The sequence below is a fragment of the Perca fluviatilis genome, chromosome 14, assembly GCF_010015445.1.
Source record: "Perca fluviatilis chromosome 14, GENO_Pfluv_1.0, whole genome shotgun sequence".
Lineage (NCBI taxonomy): Eukaryota > Metazoa > Chordata > Actinopteri > Perciformes > Percidae > Perca > Perca fluviatilis.
The window spans coordinates 38,792,886-38,818,845 of record NC_053125.1 but is presented as its reverse complement, the minus strand read 5'-3'; the positions used below and the strand labels follow the sequence as shown (position 1 = coordinate 38,818,845).

Here is a 25,960-nt window from a genome sequence, read left to right as displayed (position 1 = left end):
ACTGTATCTGAAGTCTCTTTTATATAGACCTTAGTGGTCCCCTAATACTGTATATGAAGTCTCTTTTATATAGGCCTTAGTGGTCCCCTAATACTGTATATGAAGTCTCTTTTATATAGACCTTAGTGGTCCCCTAATACTGTATATGAAGTCTCTTTTATATAGACCTTAGTGGTCCCCTAATACTGTATCTGAAGTCTCTTTTATATAGACCTTAGTGGTCCCCTAATACTGTATCTGAAGTCTCTTTTATATAGACTTTAGTGGCCCCCTAATACTGTATCTGAAGTCTCTTTTATATAGGCCTTAGTGGTCCCCTAATACTATATCTGAAGTCTCTTTCCCGAAATTCAGCCTTGGTGCAGAATTACAGCCACTAGAGCCAGTCCCACAATGAGCTTTCCTTAGGATGTACCATTTCTGTGTCTGTAGCTATTGAGGAGGAGAGAGGGGGGGCAAGGTGGAGGGTGGGGGTGTGGCCTTGACCAACTGCCACTTTGTTCGTTTGAAAGCCATGATGTCTCTCTCTCTCTCATGGGCGGGCTAAATTCTCTGGGCGTGAAAAGCAGAGAAAGGGGAGGTAACCTTCTCCTTATGACCTCATAAGGAGAAGATTCCAGATCGGCCCATCTGAGCTTTCATTTTCTCAAAGGCAGAGCAGGATACCCAGGGCTCGGTTTACACCTTTCACCATTTCTAGCCACTGGGGGGCCATAGACAGGCTGGGGGAACTCATATTATTGTTAAAAAACCTCATAAAGTGAAATTTCCATGCCATGGGACCTTTAAAGTCTTTTATTCTTTCGCCCTAAAAGAGAACTCTGGCTTGAAAGTCCTGTATTTAGGACCCAAACATCCCCACCCTGTCCTCCTCTCTATGACGATCTTCATGCTCTTATACAGCAGCAGTCAATATGCTGCTGACAGTATTTCAATCAGGAGAGGCATTGTTGCAGATATGCAAAGATTTATTGTACATATTCAATAATAATGAAATGTAGAGAGTCTTTGGAGATTAGACTCCAAGACATTCCCCCGATGGAGCCTAGACACTGTAGCCTAGAAATCTAGACGCACCCTAGCGGCAGCAAATTTAATTTGCAGCCAGGGGGGGCCGTTGGCTTGCGAGCTGGAAAAACCAAACTCTGGTCAGGCCAATCACATCGTGTATAGAGTCGGTGGGCGGGGCTTATGGCTGCTGCTGCTGGGAACAGCGGTCTTCTGGAAAACTTGGAGTTCAGCTTTTCTTTGACAAAAGAACAAAGAACAGCACTGAAATCATTCTTAAAAAAGCAAGCTGTTCGGAGTTTTGCCTAAGTTTAATCTATCAACTAGCTCTGCTACCTTCTTCGTTGCTGTGCCTGGTTGCAGTGCTATCCTATTCCTGCAGAGGGAATTTGACAGACAACCGTTTATCCCGCCCCTTTGATTGGGCCCCGTCAGTGGTGAGTTCCCAGACATCATCTTGATGTGGGTCTGGCTTGTCAGTCTATAGACACTGGTGATGGTGGAAAAGAAACCCGAAGACCGAACAAAGGAGCTGTCTGCCGGAAGGCGACTCAGGGTGCCGTGGTAGACGATGACCAGAGGTGGAAGGGGAGGAGGAGGGTTGAACGTTTGCCAGCTGACCGCACGGAGAAGACATTTAAAGCAGGATGTCATGCTGTGATTGGATCATGAACTTCGTGACCAATTCTGGTTGGTTTACTGAAAAGTAAACGCCTCTAAACAGCAGAATAGTTTTAGGAAGAGAGCAGTGATTAGAAGTCTCCCTGAAAGAATTTGCTTTAAGCTCCATTATATTCGTGAAATATATCCCAATTACAATGCTTTTTGTAGCTATACGCATGAAAAGTTCATGAGAGCAGCCTGGATTTTTAGGCCTAAAGAAGGAAACAAACAAAAAAATGACCTTTTGTACTGAGTTGCCATGCCGCCCACATATTTGCGGTTATGTGGTTACTGGAATATGGGTTTCCCAACATGCACATACTGTAAACAGACCCTCCCCCGAATCTTTATTGACTGTTATGTAACCCGGGCAGTACATTATTGATTTAGTGAATGTATCTGGAGGCTGCATGTCTGTGTATGTCCACTTTGACAAGACAAGCTAATGATTGATTGACTGATGACATCAGTGGGCAGAAGAGATAGACTGTCATTCACATTGCTCTCTTACAGAGAGAACAACTGTATGTCTGTATATGCAGCTCTGTCTTCACTGTAAAAGATATTTTATCTAGTCATTATTATAATTTTTTCCATCAGTAACAGGAACTGAGGAAGACGGAAACCAGCATACTTTTTTCCAGGATGAGATCACCTGGATTTTGCCTTTTTTGGCTGTTTCTTGTCCTCATTCACTGTGAAAGGGTAAGTGTTCAAAAGCATTCTATAAAAAAATAAATCTCTGCAATTTTTGGCACTTTTATGTGTTATCATTACGCCTCAAATTTGACGCATGTTCAAAACGTTTCTATATCAGAAATTTGGGTTTCTATCAACCAAATAGTCAAAAAATATATATAATGTCGATGGTTCCATACAACCAGCACACTTCAGAAGTAAAATAAATGATCAGTTTACTACTTTAATTTAATTTGGGTGTTTTATTCAATTTTATAGCATTTGAAAAAAAAAAAAAAAAACATTATACAAGAATGTTGAAAAAAGCTTCAAAAAGTAAAAACAAATAACAAAAAAAAATCGTCAAAAAAGCACCAAGAAAATTGACAAAAACATCGAAAAAAAGTGACAAAAAAATTGGGGAAAAAACGTCGGGAAAAGTGACAAAAGCATTCACAAAAAGTTGGACCCAGAATACAGAATAGTGTTGTATTGCATGGTTATATTTTAGTTTGTCAAGTAAATACAGTAGCATTCCAGAATACAGTGATGAAAATAAAGGGAGAGGGAGATCCATTGCAATATCTGGTGGCTCCTGAAAAATCCTATAAAATGGAACTGACAGACTGCGGCTCATAGACCTTTTTCATGGCAGACATGTTGTCATGTCATAGTAGGAAAAGCACATGTGTATTCTAAACCATTACTGATGGTTGCATTCCACTTAGGAGAGGCCCTGGTATTAAACCATTAATGATGGCTGCATTCCACTTAGGAGAGGCCCTGGTATTAAACCATTAATGATGGCTGCATTCCACTTAGGAGAGGCCCTGGTATTAAACCATTACTGATGGCTGCATTCCACTTAGGAGAGGCCCTGGTATTAAACCATTACTGATGGCTGCATTCCACTTAGGAGAGGCCCTGGTATTAAACCATTACTGATGGCTGCATTTCACTTAGGAGAGACCCTGGTATTAAACCATTAATGATGGCTGCATTTCACTTAGGAGAGGCTCTGGTATTGTGCATGCCGACTCACTGAAATAGCTTACTGGGACACTTGATGGAATTGAGCCATCGTTAAGGTGATCAATTTCAGCTGTGCTTTTCCTACTATGACAGGTCAACATGTCTGCTGTGAAAAAGGTCCACTGATTGGGGTTCACGGATCCTGCTCTGCTATCAATGGAGAGCCTGTCTTCGCAGTGGGCAACAGGCAGGGCCGGAGTGGGGCTCATTTTCAGCCCTTGAGTTTCATGCCTTAGACTGGCCCACCTTACTTCTTCCCCTCGCGACCAAAAAAACAGATTGGCCCACACACCGGTGCTCCCGATTAGCCAATCCGGGCCTGGCAACAGGTGTTGTGCCAAAAAAGGATCTTCCGCCAAAATCTAATTGCTGCCTACCCTACGTGCCAATGATAAAATGAATCATACACAAACGCGTGTTAGGTGAACACCTAGGCTCTCGGGCTCTCCAGCACTTTGTATTGTTGCCGGAGGTTGGACACATTTCTTAAAAATAAATATGATCATAAAAACAATCTGATCATAAAACAATACCCAAATTAAAGTAAATTACAGTAAATATAAACAATAAAAACAAATGAGAAACACTGATATAGGTGAAACGAGTTGTTCTAATTTAAGGGAATCCTGAAGCCAGTTCCATCTGTCAGGAGCGTAAAAGTTAAAAGGACTTTTTCCTAATTTACTATTGCTACGTGGCTGTGTCTGTGAGCATGTCTGATATGTTGTGTCAGTCAAATTTAGCAGCAAAGACGGACCAGACAACCTTACTATTAGTTAGATAAAGTTATGAAAAAAATATTGGGAACCAATCAATCGGCACTTTGAACTGCACTAGTAGTACTTATAATTTAATAACTGTAGTCAAGTCATCTTGGTCAAATACAAGGTGACCAAAATACTTTACAATTTTAGACGAAAGATAAAACAACTGCTGAATTCAACAAGCAACAAGTACTTATACGTTTACAGAGGTATAAAGCATAGCTGCCAACACTCCCATTTTTCCCGGGTGACATGCACCTTACCTAGTCATATCGACAACCTCCACGCTTTTTGTAAGGTGTGATTTCACACCTTACCTTGATTTCAATGTAGTGCACGGTGGGGAAAATGACATCACCCAGCACATTAAAACACAGCGGCACCATCGCGCAGAAGAAGCACATAAAAAACATGAAGCAAGCTGAACTCAAGATTGCAATGTTGGTAGCACAGACTTAGAATCTTAACAGTAAACCCCCCTCCCCTCGGTCGTGCCGCCATGCCCTTGCATAAATCTCCCGGATTTTGAAAACCAAATTTTGGCAGGTATGGTATAAAGTTGTGTATCATCTGCGTAATGTTTTACCAGGAAACAGCCCTGAACTGTAGATGTTGCATAACCATGTTCTGTTCTCTCTTGTTCTGTTGATTTCACACTGTATTGCATTGTAATTGCTGCTGCAGTGTTCAGGTGATGAGGATCCATCACCAACCCCAACCCCAACCCCTAAAGGCCCTGAGACAGAGGAGTTCCAGGATGCAACTGATTGTCGGTAAGTATATTTTGATGGGTTTCTTCCTGTGTTAGATTTTCTTTAGTACTCTGAAGTTGCTATGGTCTGTTACATTCATATTTGTACATTACAGTCTTTTTAATGATTCAGAGGTCTGGTAATCTCATGCTGACATCTCTCAATTTTTGCTCATATAGGACCTGAGCATGTGTGTGTAGTTCATTCCTATGTAGTGTGTTCCAACAACAGAGTGAAACATTTTTTAATTGGGGATTACAAAACTGGGGATCAATAAAAGCATACATTATTATTAGGGCCCGAGCACCGACAGCGACGAAGGCCCAATTGAAACTGAAGGAATTATTATTATTAGGGCAAATTAATTGCCTTTTTGATGGGCTTAACATATTAAAAAACTCACCAAGATTGGCGGGCACATCAAGACTGGTGAAAATGTACATGTTTTAAGGGTTTTGGGAATAGGCACACAAAAATGGCTCGCTAGCGCCCCCTACAAAATAAAGAAAAATGAGCCGCTGCAGTATGTTTAACGTAGACTAAATGAACTTGGTACACATATGTAGAATGTCAAGACGTGCAAAAAAGCTCATTGGAGCCATACCCTAAACCCAACAGGAAGTCCGCCATTTTTGGTTTGTTTCAATTAGTGCAATTTTTGGTCATTTCCACATGTCGTACTTTAACGAACTCCTCCTAGAGATTTCATCCGATCAACTTCAAATTTGGTCTGTGACATCTTAAGACGTTAAAGATGAAAAGTTATTAAAAGAAAAAACGTTTTGTCATTGGGCATGGCTGTGGAGGGGTGGCCATTTTGTGTGTTTCGCCATCGAAACAGGAAGTGGGTGTAACTTGAGTGTACATTGTCCAATTGACTCGAAACTTTTAGGGTAAAGAGTCCATCCCCAGCCCCAGCCACAACCCCTAAAGCCCCTGAGACAGACGAGTTCCTGGATTCACTTGAGTGTTGGTAAGTATATTTTGATGGTTTTCTTCCTGTGTTAGATTTTCTTTACTACTCTGAAGTTGCTATGGTCTGTTACAGTCATATTTGAACATTACAGTCTCTTTTAATGATTCAGAGGTCTGGTACAAGGCTAGTTTATCACAGTCTTAAGCTACAGACAACTTTCCACCTAACCAGCAGACCCTGGAAGTAGGGGTGCTACGGTTCACAAAACCCACGGTTCGGTTCATATAACGGTTTTCGGTTCTGTACGGTTCTTGTTATTATTTCTTTTAATCTTTAACACTCCAGATATATACTTCAGCATATGATATATATATAGCTAAAATTAGCATATTGAATGCATGTTGCACAATACATGCACACAGTGGCAGTTCTATCTATTGTTTTATTTCATCATAGGTAACATGAAATCCAAAATGTTCCCACGCACCAGACTATTTATGACGCTGGCACATCCTCCAACTCCGGGCAGCCTTCCTCATCTCTCTCCCACTTGACATTTCTGCACATGACGTGACCTGCAGCAGCACCATGCTCCACTTGAGGAGCGGTTGGCTCGGCGCCTCTCAAAATCTGACGAAAATCTTTTAAACTGACCTTTCTCGATCTGAAATGAAGACAGATTCAGCAACTGCACGGCCTATTTCTCACTTAAAATGTTTTCAGAAACATGTTTCGGTAAACTATTTTCGTAAAAAACGAGATCGTATTCAGAACAAGACGCCATTAAAGTCTGTTTCGAAATTTGGGAGCAGCAAGACCCATGTGATGCGTTCGTCCAATCAGCTGCTATGTGTTGCATTCGTCACGCTTGTCACGCTCGTCATTTCCAGATTTTTGGTAATTTCCACATATCCGTACTTTAACGAACTCCTCCTAGAGATTTCATCCGATCAACTTATCATCATCTTAAGACCTTAACGATGAAAAGTTATTTAAAGGAAAACTTTTCATCCAGTGTGGGTGTGGCGTGGCGGCCATTTTGAGCACTTATCAATGAATGAAGAAGTTGTACATTGTCCAATTTGGCCGAAAGTTCTCACGATTGACAAGGGTCCAGGCCTGAGGACATTTAAAGGTCAAAATTGACTTTTAGTCATAGCGCCCCCCCCGCTGGCAACAGGAAATCAGCCTTATATGACAAACATCATCCGATTTACATGAAACTTATAATATGTGGTCTACATGGGATACTGAGCCACCCCCTATACTGTAACCACGCCCACTCACTGAGGCCACGCCCCCTTTCATAACATTTGAACCATTCAAGGTAGAGTCTTGTGTGAGGTGTCATTGAACTCAGAACCTCCCCCCCCTATGCTTAAGCCACGCCCCTTTCATAACTGGTGACCCGTTTAAAGTAGAGTCTTATGTAAAGTATCAATGAACTCAGCAGAGACTTCCATTTTTATTGGTAAAGGTTTTCCCTGACCCCTATGCTTTGGCCACTCCCCCTTTCACAGCTAATGAATTGTATGACGTAGAGTCTTGTGTGAGCTATCATTGAACGCAGCAGGGAGTTCCCTTTTCATTGGTGACAATTTGCAGTGTCCAAGTGCCGTGGAAATGCACGGTCGCAAGGAGCAGCGTCCGCCAGTAACCCCGACGTGTGCAGAGGTGCGAGGGCCCGTCCAACCCTGCTTGCAGCTTTAATAATTATTATTATTATTATTATTATTATTATTATTTTATTAATATCTATATTATACATATGTGTGTGTAAGTAACGTGAAATTAATCTGTTTGTAGTGTCATGGCACAGTCCCTTTCATATTGGCTGTTTGATCTACTGCCAGGCTGTGGTATGTGTGTGGCTTACCTGCCGTCTCGTTCACTTGTCACTGCTCCGCTCGTTAGTCGGTGATCTGGTGATAGTTTATTTGTAGACATTTAATAACATGCAAAGAGGCGGACTAAACATTGACACAACTTGATAAGGGAAAAAAGATGTGTATACCTTGATGCAGAAGGTCCAGGGTTCGAGTCCGACTCTCTCCCCTTTCATATCTAGCTGTTCCATTTAAGGCTGAAATGCCTCAAATAAATCCTAAAAAAAAAAAATTATATTATTATATATATATATTTATAATAATAATAATTATATATATTATCTTATCCCTGCACTGAGAAGCGAGAATGGAAAAGCGAAGATGGATCTCTAGGGAGCTATGAGCGAGGATACAGAGAGCAGCCTTCCTAGAAGCCGTGCAGCTGAAAGACATTGCTAACTCCGCCCATACAGCTAATGAAGTCACGTGACGCTTCAGAGGAAAGGACGTCTCATCCCTCTAAAACACACATTTCCTCGTTTCCTCTCTCCTCGCATGATTTCCTTGCGTCTCTCCCATGTTTCCTCAGTGGGACGGAAGGGAAGCAAGTGAAGGAAACAGGGATGCAAATTAAGGGGGGGTGGGATGTACCACATAGCATCCTTCCTGGCTCCCAGTTTGTCCTTAACTTTTTTTTTGTCCTAAACTCTGACAAAGGTAAGCCACACCCACCTCAGCCTGGCAGTAGGTCAAACAGCCAATAGGAAAAAGATTGTAGCATGACAGTAGTAAGTATGATCTATCTTTCAACATTTATCAGGTTAACTCGTGCATCATGTGACCTGGTGTTTTGTTCTCCGTGGGAGCGTTGCATCGAAGGACGTTGCTCTTGTAAACCACCCTACATGTGTCCCGTTGAGAACGTGACCCCAGTTTGTGGGCTGGACCATAGAAACTACCGCTCCTACTGCCAGGTAATTCATGTACAGAGTTAGGTAATCAACAGCTGTTCTGGAATTTGAAGTCATTGTGGAAACACAAATCTGGAATTTGCTGTAGATATAGTTTTCTAAGCTACTAATCAGTTTCCTGAAAAAATATCCCATTTAGTTCCGATCTATACCACTTCAAAACCATGTGACAAGATGACTCTGATGGAAATCAGAATCGTTAAAATCTAGGTACTCATTACAGGCCTTAAAATTACCTGGTTGATTTCAATAGTGCAACCATTTCTACATTAGTAAATTGTGTTGGGTTTGGGCATTAAACTTTCATCATTAAACCCCAGTTCATACCAAATATTTGCGACGAAACAAAACTGTTTTAGAATGTTTCATGAAAGGTTTTAGCAGCCTGAACCAGCCAGTCTCAGCTCGTTTCAACCTCAGCTGGTTGAGTCTCCAGAGGCTGGTTTTAGAACGTAAGAGATGTCTCCTGTTTCCACAGCCAATAGAGAAGTCAGTTGGTCAAGTCAGCTACAAACTATAGAAATAAAATGATCCAGAATCCATTTTATTTCTATGTTACATACTGTCAGCTGGTGGAAATGGCAGAGTTAGAAAAAGCGCTAAGTACAGCGCCAAAAAACATTTTTAAAAAGCATTGAAAAAGCATCAATAATGTGTAACAAAAGCGTCAAACAATTGTGCCGTTTACAGCGCTAAACGGCGTCGAATAAGCACCAAAAATGTCCAATTTGGTATTACAGAGATAAATACGAATTGACTTTATGGATCTTATCTCAGGTTAGGACATTTTTAACACTCAATCCAACATCGGTTCTCAACTGTCAGCACGGTATGTGGTGGAGCGAGCTAGAGAGTGACTTAAGAGTGGGAGTGGCGTTGGAACGAATTCATATTTTAAGACGCTACAAATGATATCCAGCTACAAAAAAGCCTGAAAAATCTGAAGTTAGAACAGAAGTACAGAGTCGTTTCTATGCAGATGATACACCGTCTCGTGTCATTGGTGTAAACTGGCAGCTTTCAGAATGCTGTATACCGGAGCATTGCAAGTTTCAACTCGTCTTGTCGCGAATCTTTGGTCTGAACTTGGCTTAAGGCACACAAGTTTCATTTATTTGAACACGTAAATCTGTTTTCCAGGCGATGGCTCTCTCATGTCGGACCAAGAAACCCACCATGTCGCACTTTGGGATTCATTGCGGAGGTTCGTTCTCGCAGATACATTCAGTGCCTTGTAATATGTTAAGTATCCTTATACTCTGCCTGTATTACTACTTGTAGTTAATGTTAAAATAATTTCTCTGTCACCACAGCAAGTTATCCGAAATTTAGAAGTTCAATAGACCCAGACACGGGAGTGGTCAAGGTCTTCATCCCTGACCCTGTGAAACCTGAAGTTGGGGATGAGTTCCTGGTGTGTCCGAAGATTTGGGACATGGCGGCTGCTAACGTGGTCTGCAAGACTCATGGGAATCCACTGTGAGAGGGGATATATTTATACAACGCACTCTTTTGGAAATAAAATACATTTATAATAAATGCTTACCTGAAGAAGCTCCGTCAAAGTGAAAAATATGCCTTCCACGAACTCTAAAAATGTCACAGTACATTTTGTCTGTTCTATTTCATCCTTAGTGACTTGATTTAGTGCTTTAAACTGAATATCTTGCATCTCGGGCATTCGCAGGTCAAGTATATACAGTATATCAACAATGTCAACTGTGAGTTTGGTGTGACTTTGTCACACCAACGTAAGAAGCCCCAGACTGGTGAACACTCTGTTCGCTCCCTGAAGAGGGACAGCTCATCGCAGCCTTTGGAGGGTGAAGAATTTGCAACTTTGAACATAAGATTGCAGTGCTACGAGCAGCGAGCTTCAAGCAGACTTACAGTATACATGTTTAGTTAAAGCTAATACTCCCACAGATGGCAGACAACCTGCAAAGCGAGAAGATAAAAAAGGAATACGCTTGGGGATGACACAGAGACTTAATACCTTAGCTGGGATCGCCCTTAGGTTTTAGGTGACTTTTTTGATACAAAGACTCGACCTGCGCATGTGCGAGACCAAAGATATTCAATGTTAAACACTGCCACTGGCGGTCAGAAAGGATTCATAAAACCAAAGTTAAATTCGTAACTTTAGTTTTATAGACTTAGGTTGGGTCCGAGAGCACATACTATGCACTACATACTCAATATGTATACAATCGTTCAACATTTTGTGTACTAAGCTGTCAAAAACCAAAATATAGCGATGGAGATGTAGCCTTCAGACTTGTGTGTGTGCTTACAGAGGTGCAGAGACCGCTGATTCCATGTCTTACATTGACCTGACAACCAGTGGTGACAACAAGCAGTTACCGAGGAGCTGCGTTAGCATCTACTGCCAAGGTTACGAGGCTTCGCTAGCTGAGTGTGAAATCTCCGACAAGGAGATGGACATGACGAGCGTAGCTACAGCAACCTGTTATAAACAATCAAGAGGTCAGTATGTACTGATTTTACTCTACTCTTTTCCATTGGTTGCTTCAATACGTTGCGTTTACTGAAGGGCTGGGACAATATGCTTTTGTCTCAATTCAGTTCTTTTACAATTGGGTTTGTATTGTAATTTTTATTTATTGTGTTTCTAGAAATATTACAATTTCATAGTTTTGAGTATTGCGATTTTCGGCATTTGGTGTTTTAAGCCCCCAACGTCGGCACTAGGATTAGGCAATGGTTAGGGTTAGGTGCCTTGAAGTCGACAGTCGCAGTGCTGCCTTGAAGTCGACGTTGGGGGCTTAAAACACCATTGAGCGTGATTTTCTTGAACATTAAATAATGCGATGAACACTTTTAGAGACAATATATCATGAGACATTTTTTATTGTTTTCCAAGAAGATTGCACATCACATGTCAGTCAGTCAGTCTGACATTTATTTCTCTTGTATTTTGCTATACTATTCCAGTATTATGAAATTTTGTGAACGTATGTCTTTCAGAAAAGAGTGGCTTCAAGTGTGCAAACACAAAGTGGGTGTCTCTGAACCAGACTTGTAACGGAGTTGACGACTGTGGTGATCGCAGTGATGAGATGTGCTGCAAAAGTACAGAAAATACACACACATAAATGGATTTTTATAACCCTGAATGGTCCTGTTTTTCACAATGTGAATTATGTGCGATTGACAGGTTGCAGAAATGGTGCTATCCTCTGCAAGACGGGTGTGTGCGTGCATAAAAATGGCCTCGGGGATGGACAGATTGACTGTCTGGATGGCTCGGATGAAGCACTCAAACACAGAAACAGTGAGATACACAGACATGTTTAAATCACTTTACCCAAAACATGATTTACTTCCATTCAGTTTTGGAAATCAGTGAAACTTTTTCTCGTTCTGTGTACGATTTCTGTTTTTCCACCCCTTTAAAAAAAACTTTAAACCAACTAGGGCTGGTTATCGCCAATGATTTCCTGACTCATTTCAATTCCCATTCACACAGTCCCGATTTGATTAAATTTACAATTTGATTCGATATCATTCAGGTTAAGGAAATTTCAGTTTGCAATACCAATTTTTCTTGGATATAAAAGAGATTCTAAGAGAACTTTTGCTGTAAATTGGACAAGCAAGAAGCAACCCAGTATTATGTTTACTTTAAAGGTGACCTATGATGCTTTTCCGTATTTTCAAATAATTAAGTAAACGTATTTCAGAGAAATCCATGTGAGCTGAAACGTTCAGATTTCCAACTGTTCTGAACTCTCTGGTTTCCATGTTTTTTTCTACTCTAGGCTCCATGTCACGTTACACAGCCTTCTCTGATTGGTCATCTGCTTCAGGCAGGAACTACTGGAGTGTGTTTGTTTTTTTTTAACCACTGCGGCATTAACTAGGGCTGTGTATTGGCAAAAATCTGGCGATACGATAAGTATCACGATACATGGGGTCAATATATTGCAATATATGTCGATACTGTGCGTAAGGCGATATATTGGAATTTTTTTAATGCATCATTTTAGAAAAAATTATATTTAAAAAAAAGACATGATGTGCATAACGGTCAAAGAAGTTTACTTTAGGTAAACAATTCAGTACACAGAAAGTCAAACTGCCAGTTTGGGATTGTGGTTCCCAGGTTCTTAGTGAGCTAATATTTATATGCTAAAGTAGGCCAAAGTTCAGCCATAGCTACGTTGTTAGCTTCTAGCAAAAAGTCAGGCCCTGCTAGACACTGTTAGACACTGTTAGTTACTGTTAGGCACGGTTAGGCACTGTTAGGCAAGGACACTAGTGGTGCATCTCAGCATAGCCATCTAGCGGTAGGGGGTTTAAACGCAACATAAACGTGAACCACTGTCTTACATGAATATTTTGTAACATTTAAAAAAATAAAAAAAAAAAAAAAAAATAATAATAATTTATATTAAAAAAAAATCGATATTGCCTTTTTGAAAATGTATATACTATTGCAAAATAAAATATCGCGATACTCAAGTGTATCGATTTTTTCTTACGCCCCTAGTGTTAACATTGTCACATGTAGCTACATGCATCTTGGCTGCCAGTGTTGTTAACTTCTGCCCAATTCCGGGTCACATTACTCCTGAAAAATTCTGGTTGTGTAGTATTTGGTTTAAAAGCCCTCATCTGCTGTTGTTGATGGTAGAATGTGCTGCTATATTACATTATATTATTACTGTCCACTGCTAAGGGGTTAGAGATGGTTCAATACCATTTTTTCCTTCCCGATACCGATTCCGATACCTGAACTTGTGTATCGGCCGATAAGGAGTACCGATCCGATACCAGTGTGTCGTATATTTTATGATGTTTTTACAGTTGTATACTACAATCCCTGTATGGATGTGATATGATTGCAATCAAACAATAAACGCCACAGAACTTTCTTTTATTATTCAGCATGACAGCGAGTCATAGCGGAAAAAGAACATAAATTAACTACTTTAGAGTACATTTTCTTCAGGGCTAAATTACGTATCGGATAGGTGCATAAACTCCAGTACTTTCTGCAACAGATACCAGGTTTTTAGGCAGTATCAGAGGCTTTTCTGATACAGGTATTGGTACATCTCTACTGGTAAATGCAGTAGCTGCATGGTAACGGCAGGGAAACCCGTTATCCTGGGTGCCAATCCTGGCAACTTTGTACTTTTTACTTATACATCCATGGTGAAAAGGCATATATTAAAACATCGATTTCTGGATATTATTAATCGATATCACTCAAACAAAGATAGATTTTCTTTGGAGAACTGATTATTTTAACCGAGCCCTAAAATCAACATCTAACAGTCTTGATGGCAATGGTGGAATTTATTTTAGGGATGGGGGTATGGGGGGATGGGGAGGCTGTGTTGACGATTTTCTGACAGATTTAAGTAATTGTCATATTTCTCTGTTCTCCACAGAACCAGAGCCGGTGCATCGACTCAAACAAAACTCAGGTATACGTGTAACTGAGGTGCAAACAGCGTACAACTCTCCCCAAAAAGGTATGTAGCCTAAACAGTAGTCTTGCATTGCCAGACCTTCCTCCACAGCGCTGCGGGGGAAGGTTTGGCTAGTCCACACAGCATTCTGGAATGAGAAAAAAACGTGCTCTGGTGTAATTGGCATTTCTTTAAACCAATAACAATTGTCTTGGGAGGGGCTAAGCGCCGGACAGAGCCTCGGTGCCGCTGCAAAATAGCCTCGGGAAGGAACTTGTTTTGGTGGAACATGTGTACGTTCAATGGTTGTTTTAGTCGTGCAACAGAAAACTCAGATTGGACAGATAGTCTAGCTAGCTGTCTGGATTTACCCTGCAGAGATCTGAGGAGCAGTTAACCATAGTCCTCACAAATCCACCGGCGGCAATGGACCAATCCCGGAGGTGGAACTTTGTGGATATAGACAGATATCTTAACGGTGACATGTACAGTAGTACACTTTATGGCCAAAAGTATGTGGTCATCCTTGTTCGGAGCAAATCCCTGCAACCAGGTCCAGGTTCAGGTTCTTTTATTTGTACCCGTAGGTAAATTAAGTTCTAGAGAACAAGTTCAGGCTATTTCTCAAACATATAAACAACAAACACCATACACACAGAACAAAACACTACAATCACACTAAGACAATTTCCCCATCTTATTGCTATTCATAAAATTAATCACTACTGGGACAAAGCTGTTTTTATATCGTTTTGTTGTACACCGCAGTACTCTAAGCCGTCGATTGGACGGCAGATACTGGAACTCATAATACAGCGGATGAAGCTGGTCACTCAGGATTGAAATACCCATGCGCTGTACCTGCTTAGTATACAGCGAAGCTGGGTTTACTAGTGGTTCCCCAATCAACCTACTGGACCATTTCACAATCTGGTTAATAGAGTTCCGGCTCTTTAAAGTTAAATTCCCGTACCAAGACACCAGAGAAAAAGAGAGTACGGATTCAATAAAAGCACGATAAAACACACTCAACAATGTTTTCTCAGTTTGAAATTTGCACAGTTTCCTTAAAAAGAACAGAAGAAGACGTTGATGCCCCTTTTTACACACCGTTTCACAGTTGGCTTCAAAACTCAGCTTTGAATCAATGATTGTCCCAAGGTATTTGTAAGACTGCACACACTCCACAGGTTCCAACATCAGATGAAAAGACGGAAACCATAAGTGTGGAGGCTGTTATAGAGAGGCAAAGTCCCTCCCCTTCCGACGGACAACCATGGTAACTTATTTCAGAAAAAATATGCACGGTATTGAACAGGGATACACAAATAATGTTGTGATACCGTTTGAATTGAGCCATGAATTACACATATGATGTTTGTCACTTTAATGTTATTTTACAAGTGAAGAAAGTTTCAGTTTGTGGTAAAACTGTTGAAGTATTAGCCTGTGAAAATGCATCATTAGAAAGACTCATTAGACCAAAGTGTCTAAGTCTCTCTGAAGCTACGCTGTCTGTGTTTGGTGCGGGGATATAACGTTACTCACACGTTCTTTCTCTTCTCGGCTGATAAAAAGACGCTGGATAAAACATATCAGGTAAGATAACGCAATGCGTGTTGTGGAACGGAGCTAAGCTAGCTAGCTAGCGAGCAAGGTGACATATTGTGCGAGACGAGAGATGTAGTTCACTAAGCGGTTTCATGCAAAACTAAGTGGTACTATGATAAACCTACGACCAACTGAGACTTTCTTCACTTGCAAAATTATCTTTTGAACTGACGAACATCATATGTGTAATTCAAGGCTAGATTCAAATGGGATCAAAACAGTATTTGTCTCTCCTTGTACACTACCGGACATAATGTTTTCTAAAATAAGCTCCCATGGTGTCCACTGGAATGGGAGGGACCTCGCCTCTCTTTAACAGCAAATTATTGAACATGATTTTGAAATAAAATATTTGACTAGCCTCAAATGCCTCGGGTCACCAGGTCGCCTTACCACAAGTTGAGTTAGGGCCCATATGTCCAAAGACAAATTCAATTCAATTCAATTTTAATTATAGTGTCAAATCATAAGAGGAGTTATCACAGGACACTTTACAGATAGAGTAGGTCTTCGCCACACTCTTTAATTTACAGAGACCCAACAATTCCCCCCAAGAGCAAGCATTAGGTGCAACAGTGGTGAGGAAAAACTTCCATTAAACAGGCAAAAACCTTGGACAGACCCTGACTCTTGTTGGGCAACCATTTGCTGCTGCCAGTTGGGACACAGAGACACTGATACAGATATAGAGATAATATGATTCATACTATTTATAGCAGTTGGTATTATGAACAGTGACAATTATACAGTAGTACCAATAAATAGTATAGAACTATGACAATAAATAATAGTAGTAGCAGTCCAGGGTGTAGCAGGGCATAGAGCAGGACCACGGCAGAAGCTGCAACCACGATCCAGGTGCCACCAAAATCCAAGGAAATCTGCCAGGTGAGAAAACATAAGGACTCTAGTGTAATAAGCTCCCTGGAGCTAAGTTTGTAAAAGCATTACTGGGACTTGAATGCACACAGATGGAAAGAGAGAGGAGCTCAGTGCGTCAAAGGAAGTCCCACGGCAAACCTAAAGAAGTATAACTATGAGCTGGTCCAAGGCCAACCTGAGCCAGCCCTACATACTATTGGTGCGTTCTTTTTGTCTTGTAATCGCAACTAGTAGCTCAAGTGTGACGTCACATTCATGTCGAAAAACAAATAACCGCGGGTAGGCTACTGCTCTGCTTTCTGCTCAAGACTCGGCCATTGTTGTCATATAGCAACCGAGCGTCTCTAGCCAATTTCAGCTGCACAAGCTACAAAATAACAAATTAGGCGGTATTTAACTCCTAATAAGACTGTAGCGACATGCCTATAGGTAGCAGTATACAGCGCTATATTTAACTCCTAATAAGACTGTAGAGACATGCCTACAGGTAGCTGTATACAGCGCTATGTGTACGACTTCTTCATTTGGTTACAAAAAAGACAAAAGTGCTTAAAATTGTAGAAAACCACAATGTTTACTACGTGTGATGCACGACGTAGCCATCGTTGAAAGTGAACTCGGGATCGTCTGAGTTCAGACGACTTGATGAGTCATATATACGACCTCTGGGGCGTTCTTTTTGCAACATCCGGTTCGTAACTCCAGAAAACGACTCGTAGATCGACTTCGGTGGACAAAAAGAAGGCACCATATGTAGAGAAGCAGAAAAGAGGAGGGGTGCTGTGTCTGCAGTTATACACCCTCCCCCGCCGGTCTAGGCATACTCTACAACTCCTCACTCCCTAACTTTAAGCTTTATCAAAGAGGAAAGTTTTAAGCTTACTTTTAAATGTGGACATCCCGAACTCAGACTGGGAGCTGGTTCCATAGGAGGGGAGCTTCATAGCTAAAGGCTCTGGCTCCTATTATACCTTTAGAGACTCTAGGAACCACAAGTAACTCTGCATTCTGGGAGCACAGTGCTCTAATGGGACAATAGGGTACTATGAGCTCTTTAAGATATGATGGTGCCTGACCATTAAGAGCGTTGTTGGTCAGAAGAAGGATTGACAAAGTCATCCAATTCACATCAGAGCTGGAAGTGAATTCCAACAACTGTGTGCATGTGTGTCCAGAAACAATGGCCAACAGAGTGCATCTGGAGTCCAGGTTGCAATGCGGGGTTCCCAATAAAACCACGGTGGACCATGTGGAGATGACGGTTCGACAGAGGACCAGCCGAGTCAAGAGAGTGGTGGGAGGAGTCCCGGCCAACCCGGTCAGTTAGACACACACCTGTCCGTCAGTCTCTCTGTCTGTCTGTCTGTCTGTCTGTTTGTCTGCATGCCTGCCTCTTTGTCTGTCTGTCTGTCCTCTCTTTTGTGTGTGTGTGTGTGTGTGTGTCTGTCTCTCTTTCTCTCTTTGTGTGTGTGTGTGTGTGTGTGTGTGTGTGTGTCTGTCTGTCTGTCTGTAAATGTAAGCTGTTCTTGTTCTGTAGACCCAGATCCAGTGGCAGATTGCTCTGGAGGAGAACAAGAAGATTGATTGCGGAGGTGCATATATCGGAGGATGCTGGGTAATCACTGCTGCTCACTGCGTCAGGTAGGACGAGAGTTAAAGTAGAAGTAAATTGTATGATGCAGTAGTATTAGTATGGTGGTGGCTTCCGGGTAGCCTCGTGAGACTGTCCTGATCTCGCGAGCTCCAGTTTTCCACTCGCAGATCAGTCTGGCATCTTGAGATAGAGAAAATTTGGAGCCGTTCGCCAAACTACCGACCAATCAGCGTTGGTTTTGAGGATTATTTAGGGAACAGTTGAAGGTATTGGAACAGTTGAAGGTATTTTAAAAATCTAAAAGATTCAGGACTTTTTGGGAAAAGGATTTGGGGCTAGTACTCCGGAAGCTAACCTGACTCCGCCTGATGGATTGCTTTGCATTTGCTCGGCATATCCATCTGGGAACTTACCATTGGAGAACTTTTGGGAAAGGGGGCGAAAATCCTGGTTAGCTGAGTGGATAAACCATCTGTCTATCACCACCTATGTTGGTGATAGATGGGCCAAATCAACCAATCAGATCAAACTCTTGATGAAACCAGTCGGGAGAAGAAATACTTTCTAATTCAAGTATAAAACTTGCTGCGATAGCTACGCTCATCTCATCCGTGGAAGCCGATACCTTGTTTAGACTGAACAGTCGCTTCTCGTTGCATCACGCCTAAACCCGCCTCAAAACCAACACTGATTGGTCGGTCATTTTGGCGAACGTCTCCAAATTTTCTCTATCTCAAGATGCCAGACTGATCTGCAAGTGGAAAACTGGAGCTTGCCAGATCAGAACGGTCTCACAAGGCTACCGTGTGTTTGGGCTGAGCCCCGAATAGTTACAACTTCTGGCTCTGCCCCTGCAAAGTAGTTCTTGTAGGAGTAAAAGTAGTACTAGTGGCAGTTGTAGTAGTAGTCTTTCTCTCGTTTTCTTTTTGCCAGACCCAGCCCCTCTGCGTTTAAGGTGAAGTTTTCTCTCTGGAAGAAGTCTCGAGCTCAGGACACGACTGACATCGTTCCTGTTGCAGAAATCCTCATCCACCCAAGGTTTTCCTCTGTCTGATAGAGGGAGATAGCCCTCAATCATTGTTACACACATGTAAACATTACATTACATTACATGTCATTTAGCTGACGCTTTTATCCAAAGCGACTTACAATTAAGTGCTTTCAACTGTGAAGGTTCAAACTCCAGACAACAAGTAGTAAGTGCAAGTACATTAGCTTTAAATAAGCAAAGCTACATAAAAAAAATAAACCAAATAAAGTAAGTACTTAACTTAATATCTAGCTGTCCAGAAGTGAGTTCCTTCAGCAATCAAATGCACTCACACATTCTTCTAAATGTCCCGCAGGTACAATGCCAGCACCTACGAGAACGACATAGCTCTGCTGCAGCTGGAGAAGCTTCCGTTCACCGAGAAATGTTTGGTGGACAACCCGGCCATCAGCGCCGTCTGCGTACCCTGGTCCACCCACCTCTTCCAACCCAACCACACCTGCAGCATCTCCGGGTGGGGACGGACCGCAGGTATGTGCATGGGCTGTACCGGTGTTGTAGTACTCAAGACCAGGCTTTATGGGAATGTGGCTCTTTCAGATCAATTTGAGGAGTGCCTATGGTTAACATTTTCCACATTTAATCGTGTCATGCAGTGTGGGGCTCGCATTGGTCTGGTCTTGTTCTTGTCTTGGTCTCAACCCTTCAAAGTCTCGGTCTCAACCCCTCAAAGTCTCGGTCTTGTCTCGGTCTCGATACACTCTGATCCTGGTAATGACTTGGTCACGGTTTAGGTGGTCTTGACTACAACACTGGGCTGTGCCGACCTGAACATGTAACGTTAGTGTCCATGGCGATGATACAAACTAACGCGTTCCCATGAACGGGTTTGTATGAAATCAGAATCGAAACATGCAAACTGTATTCCACTTGTACCTGCTTTACATAATTTTACTTTTCGTTTGCATCTGTATTATCCTAACTTATTTATAAAATAATTTTTCCAATTCAGAAAGTTTGATTGTTTTTTATATTAGTGTAGTCTTTTCTGTGTTGTTGTTTCATTGTTGTCTTTGTAATTTGAATCGATGACATTGCAAATGAGGGCCGCCCCTTAACCCTTATATATATATATATATATATATATATATATATATATATATATATATATATATTATTTCACACAGTACAGGCCAAAAGTTTGGACACACCTTCTCATTCAATGTGTTTCCTTATTTTCATGACTATTTACATTGTAGATTCTCACTGAAGGCATCAAAACTATGAATAAACACATATGGAATTATGTACTTAACAAAAAGTGTGAAATAACTGAAAACATGTCTTATATTTTAGATTCTTCAAAGTAGCCACCCTTTGCTTTTTTGATAGCGCTGCAAACCCTTGGTGTTCTCTCAATGAGCTTCATGGTAGTCACCTGAAATGGTTTTACCTTCCACAGGTGTGCTTTGTCAGGGTTAATTAGTGGAATTTGTTCCCTTATTAATAAAAAAGCAAAGGGTGGCTACTTTGAAGAATCTAAAATATAAGACATGTTTCAGTTATTTCACACTTTGTTAAGTACATAATTCCATATGTGTTCATTCATAGTTTTGATGCCTTCAGTGAGAATCTACAATGTAAATAGTCATGAAAATAAAAAGGAAACTCATTGAATGTGAAAGTGTGTCCAAACTTTTGTCCTGTACTGTATGTATATATGTATATATACATATATGTATATATATATATATATATATATATGTATGTATATATATATATATATGTATGTATATATGTATGTATATATATATATATATATATATATATATATACAGGTGTGTACAGGTTGAATGACTGAATGAATGTATGAATGTAGATCACATGACAGTAAAGTTTAGTCAAGTCAATTAAGTCAAAATCAAGTCAGTGTTTAAATGTTGACGAGTTTGTCCACAGACGGCAGAGCGGCTCAGGTGTTGCTCTGGGCCAACGTGTCGCTCATCGCCAACTGTGAGAATTTCTACAAAGATCGCTTCAAACTCGGCATGATGTGTGCAGGTGGGTTAAAGAAGCGAAATACACACAAACAAGCTGCTTTATAGACGTGTGACGGTGGTAATGTGTGTTTGTGTGTGTGTCTGTGCCTGCATGCGTGTGGCTGGGTGTATGTGTGTCTGTGGGTCTGCGTGTGTGTCTGTGTGTGTCTGTGTGTGCATGTCTGTCTGTCTCTCTGTACGCATGCCCGTCTGTGTGTGTGTATATCTATTTGTGTGTGTGTGTGTGTGCGTGCGTGTGTGTGTGACTGTATGTGTGTGGCTGGGTGTATATGTGACTGTGTGTGCGTGTTTGTCTGTGTATATGTGACTGTGTGTGCGTGTTTGTCTGTGTGTTTGTGAGTGTGTGTGTGTGTGTGTGTCTGCGGATCTGCGTGTGTGTGTGCATGTGTGTGTCTGCGAGTCTGCGTGTTTGTATGTGTGTGTCTGTGTGTGTGTCTGTCTGTCTGTGTGTGTGTGCGTGTGTGTGTGTGTCTGTGTGTGTGTGTGCTGTTGTGTCTGTGTGTGTGTGTGTGTGTGGGTGTGTGTGTGTGTGTGTGTGTTGTGTGTTTGTCTGTCTGTGTGTGTGTGTGTGTGCGTGTGTGTCTTGTGTGTCTGTGGGTGTGTGTGTGTGCGCGTGTTTGTCTGTGTTTGTGTGTGTGTGTGGTTGTGTTTGTGTGTCTGCATGCATGTGGGTGTGCGTGTGTGTCTGTCTGTCTGTGTGTGTGTGTGTGTGTGTCTGTCTGTGTGTGTGTGTGTGTGTGTGTATGTGTGTGTGTGTGTGTGTGCAGGTGATCTGGACGGCAGTGTGGACTCCTGTCAGGGTGACAGTGGCGGTCCGCTGGTGTGTCAGGACGAGCTGGGTATTTCCTACCTGTGGGGCATCGTCAGCTGGGGAGAGCGGTGCGGTCAGCCGGGATTCCCTGGAGTTTATACACAGGTAATGAAAAAAACTTGTGACCCAAAACGTGACGTAGCTCCGTTTGTTGTGTAAAGTTAAAAAAAAAAAACTCTATGTTTCCTTTTCTTTTCAAACGGGACAGGAACCCCTGGTCTCCCGGGTGAAAATCCTGTGTTTGTCCCCCAATACCGGTGTGCTAAACTTTGAATGCACCACAAGGCTTACTAGTTTCAAGTGAACGCACCGCCTGTGTTATTTCCGACAACGGCAGTTGCACACTGCCAGAGCCCGTCTCCCTTATCAGAAATTCTCTGACACTGCTTAACATCCCGCTGTTGGAGTCCTCTACTGTTTAATCCAGCTGCTAGCTAACTGTAGGCTAACGTAACCTGCTGTCAAGTGTAGTGTTCACTGGAATCCTGTCTGTTTCAGAGCATCAGAGAGCAGCGCACAAGGCATTTAAGTGGCACCGAAATCAGCATTTTAATTCGGTTCCGGTAGATACCGGTCGTTTAGGCACCGGTGCCGTATTAGCACCGGGTTTCGGTACCCAACCCTAACTTTCACCCACATTGATGTGTTAGTTTGTGTGGTTCGGATGTGTAGGGACAAACGACCGATATCCTTGTATGGTTTGGAGTAGGGTGACCAGACGTCCCGGTTTGAGTTGCTTGTCCCGAGTCCCGACAAAAGTTAAAATGCTGACAGCTAAACGGTGTAAAAGTGTGACTGTATTGTAGAGGATTTTCCTACAGCAGGATGTACATCAGTCTGCCGCTAACCAGTCCCTCCAGAAAAACGCGATTATGCGATCGCATAATCAGCCAAAAAACGCATATTTATTTTTTCAAATACGCCGCACTTTCGCCGCATAAATTGCCGATTTCCGTGCAACATGCGAGGGGCTTGCATGATTTCAGAATCACATTTTTCTCTTTTTCATCAAAAGTTCCCGCAATTTCATCGCATAAAATTGCATAAATATCATATAGCATATTTCATCGCATTTTTTAAGAAAACGTGCCGCATAATCAAGGATTTTTGCCCCGCAACAATCACAAAAAAACTGTGGAAGGACTAGCTAAAGCTATGAGCTAAAAGACACACACAGGCTCACTGCTGTTGTCGGAAAAACAACACAGACGTGAATAAAGATAAAGGTTGCGTTTACCTAAAACTGGTAAAACTCGTGGTGCATTCATAGTTATTGTAAAATACCCTTTTCTCATCTGTTTTTGTCGTTTTAACATCAACTTACCGGTGAAAGAAGTTATTGTTAAAAGTGATTGTTATTACATTTTTAATAAGTCATTTAAATTCCCCCCTTTTTTTGTGCTGATCCGAAAATGTATCCGATTTGTGACTTATAACCGTGATCCGATCCAACTGTGAGTTTGGTGATCTGTTGCACCCCTATTATATACACAACAACTCCAAATGATCAAAGAGATGTAAGGCAAAACAGGTTATTGAACTCATGTCAATTCCTGAAGATTCATAAGATATAAAGGAATGAAGTAATGCACAAATCATGAATTAATTCATGCATGAATTCATAATTCATGTACCCTTTCCGTAAAGTGTTACCATTACCTTAGTTCAAGCCTGTGGCAGCAGTTCCAAATAATTCTTTTAGTGCCATGCAATGAAAAATACTTTTTCACAAAGTTTTTCACAAGTTCAGTGGGTGCATTTTCCAAAAGAATGCTTTAATTCTGAAAAATAAAGTTGGTCCCCCACAAAACTCACTCGATGTCTTTTAATATTATTTCTCAGATATGTAGTAGTGTTAATTTTGTCACCTATTTTTAATTTAGTCTTAGTCTTGTGCCAAAATGTTTTGTTAGTCAAGTTTTAGTCGACTAAAAGTCTCGTCATTTTAGTCTAGTTTTAGTCAAAAGAGAACTCAAGGTATCTTAGTCAAGTTTTAGTCGACTAAAAGTCTCGCCATTTTAGTCAAGTTTTAGTCAAAACATTTTAGTCTTTTTTTAAATAAATTATTTCTGATAACCATTTCAGTCAAATAGTTATAAAAATAAATAAATTATATAAAGTTCTATAAATATTGAGCCTCTTCATTATTTCACTGGTAAATTTCTGTTAAATGACAAAAACAACCACTGCAGGGGGAAAAGGATATTTTACAATAAAATAAATGCAGCACAAAACTGGCGAGGCGTATTTCAAGTGAACGCAACATATATGTTGTTTTTCAGACAACGGCAGCTGTAGACTGTCGTACTTCTCGTGTTGGAATCCTACACAGTGAAATAGAGACAAACCTTTACACCGTTTAGCTGTCAGCATTAAACTGCTAGCTAACGGTAGGCTAACGTTACCTGCTGCCAAGTGTAGTGTTAACTAGCGTCCCTATCAGCGATGTTCCGGTTGACTCTAACGTCCGTTTAGGAGCATCACAGAGAAGCGCAGGCATTTAAGTGGCACCTAAATCTGCGTTGCTATTCGGTCCGGTAGATAACGGTCATAAGCCGCCTGGGTCTCGGTAGCTGAATATTCTATCGCATGATGAAAAAGTAGAGGCGATTGTAGACGAAAATGAAGAGATTTTATCTTAGTTTTTATTTTATGCAAAACATTTTAGTCTCGTCTTTTTTCGTCAACAATAATGCATGTTAATTTAGTCTTAGTCAGCGTTTTTGGACAGTGGCGCAGTCTCGTCATCGTCTCGTCTTAGTCATGGAAAAAAAGGTCGTTGACGAACATATTTAGTCTCGTCTCGTCTGACGAAATTAACACTAATATGTAGGCTACGTACCAAGATAGTTCATGGATATTAACTGAGAAAGCTCCCTGTCTGTGTCTATGTCTGACCTGGGCTGGCACATGTTCACGTTAAAAAGCGTGTGCGTGCACGAGCACTACGGTCACGAGCAAAGTGTCCCGGTTTTAGTTCCAGGGAAATATGGTCACCCTAGTTTGGAGGTCTGGTTGCTTCGTTCATGTTCAGTGTTTGAGCTACGCATGAGCACAAATAAATTATAACGTAACATTAATATTGATTCCTTCTCTCTCTTCTCTCTGACAGGTGGCTCATTACTTTGAGTGGATCCGAAGTCATACCGGCTGGCCAGCAGTCACCAGGTTCAACTCCTGATGAAAACACATTGAATAATTAAGAAGAGTCTTCAAATAGCCTATATTATTTGTTCACTTTGTGTCCAATAAAATAAATGTTCCTGTTTCTATGACTGACAAAACTCTGACACTGCAAATCTGTTTCAAACACTGTCACTAAAAAAAGTATATACAAGTTATATACTTTTGTTAGCAAACAAAATACTTATTTTCACTCTTTGCTACGTTTTACTTTTTTTCAGCAACTCAGGCAGTCCTTCCAGAAAAATGCAGTTTTTTTCTGATTGTTGGGGGCAAAAAAATCCACGTTTTCTTAAAAGAATGCGATTGAATATTTGGGATATTTATGCAATTGTCTGCGATGAAATTGCGGGAACTTGTAAAAACTGCGGTTTGATAAAAAACAGAAAAAAAGTGATCCCCCCCCCCAACACCCTTCTTTTCGATGATGTTCACGTCGCGTAACTACGTCACTTCATAACGTTCCCATGGCAACAGGGGAAAATGGCTGCTCTTGTGTGAAGTAAACGCAACATTTTTCAACTTTCAGCTAAGATATATTATGGGACTTTTTTTGCAATGAAAATGCAGGGATTATGAAATCATGCAAGCCCCGCATATTTTGCGCGGAAATCGGCAATTTATGCGCCGAAAGTGAAAATATGCGGCCCCATAATCGTGTTTTTCTGGAGGGACTGACTCAGGGGCGATTCTAGGATCAGATCCTTAAGGTGTGTCACATACTTACAATGTGACACAGATACAGTGCCTTGCAAAAGTGTTAAATCAGTAATTTCA

At 41.3% G+C, this 25,960-nt stretch overlaps 1 protein-coding gene across 1 annotated transcript; it reads left to right on the top strand.

The window, feature by feature from the left end:
- The first annotated feature begins 2,163 nt into the window (after window positions 1-2,163).
- On the top strand, window positions 2,164-25,284 carry cfi (complement factor I). Its single transcript, XM_039821589.1, has 17 exons — window positions 2,164-2,376; window positions 4,830-4,918; window positions 5,790-5,870; window positions 8,460-8,613; window positions 9,751-9,814; window positions 9,924-10,089; window positions 10,907-11,097; window positions 11,599-11,703; window positions 11,789-11,905; window positions 14,031-14,114; window positions 17,720-17,862; window positions 18,082-18,185; window positions 19,072-19,176; window positions 19,485-19,660; window positions 21,089-21,190; window positions 21,957-22,105; window positions 25,113-25,284. Exons 1-17 carry the CDS (start codon window positions 2,317-2,319, stop codon window positions 25,179-25,181), a joined length of 1,959 nt encoding a protein of 652 aa, XP_039677523.1. The 5' UTR covers window positions 2,164-2,316; the 3' UTR covers window positions 25,182-25,284.
- Window positions 25,285-25,960: the final 676 nt, after the last annotated feature.

Coding starts and splice junctions, on each gene's coding strand:
- cfi (XM_039821589.1), top strand. CDS start 2,317: ATGAGATCACCTGGATTTTGCCTTTTTTGGCTGTTTCTTGTCCTCATT. Junction 11,906..14,030: donor AGCACTCAAACACAGAAACA/GTGAGATACACA, acceptor TGTTCTCCACAG/AACCAGAGCCGGTGCATCGA. Junction 22,106..25,112: donor TCCCTGGAGTTTATACACAG/GTAATGAAAAAA, acceptor TCTCTCTGACAG/GTGGCTCATTACTTTGAGTG.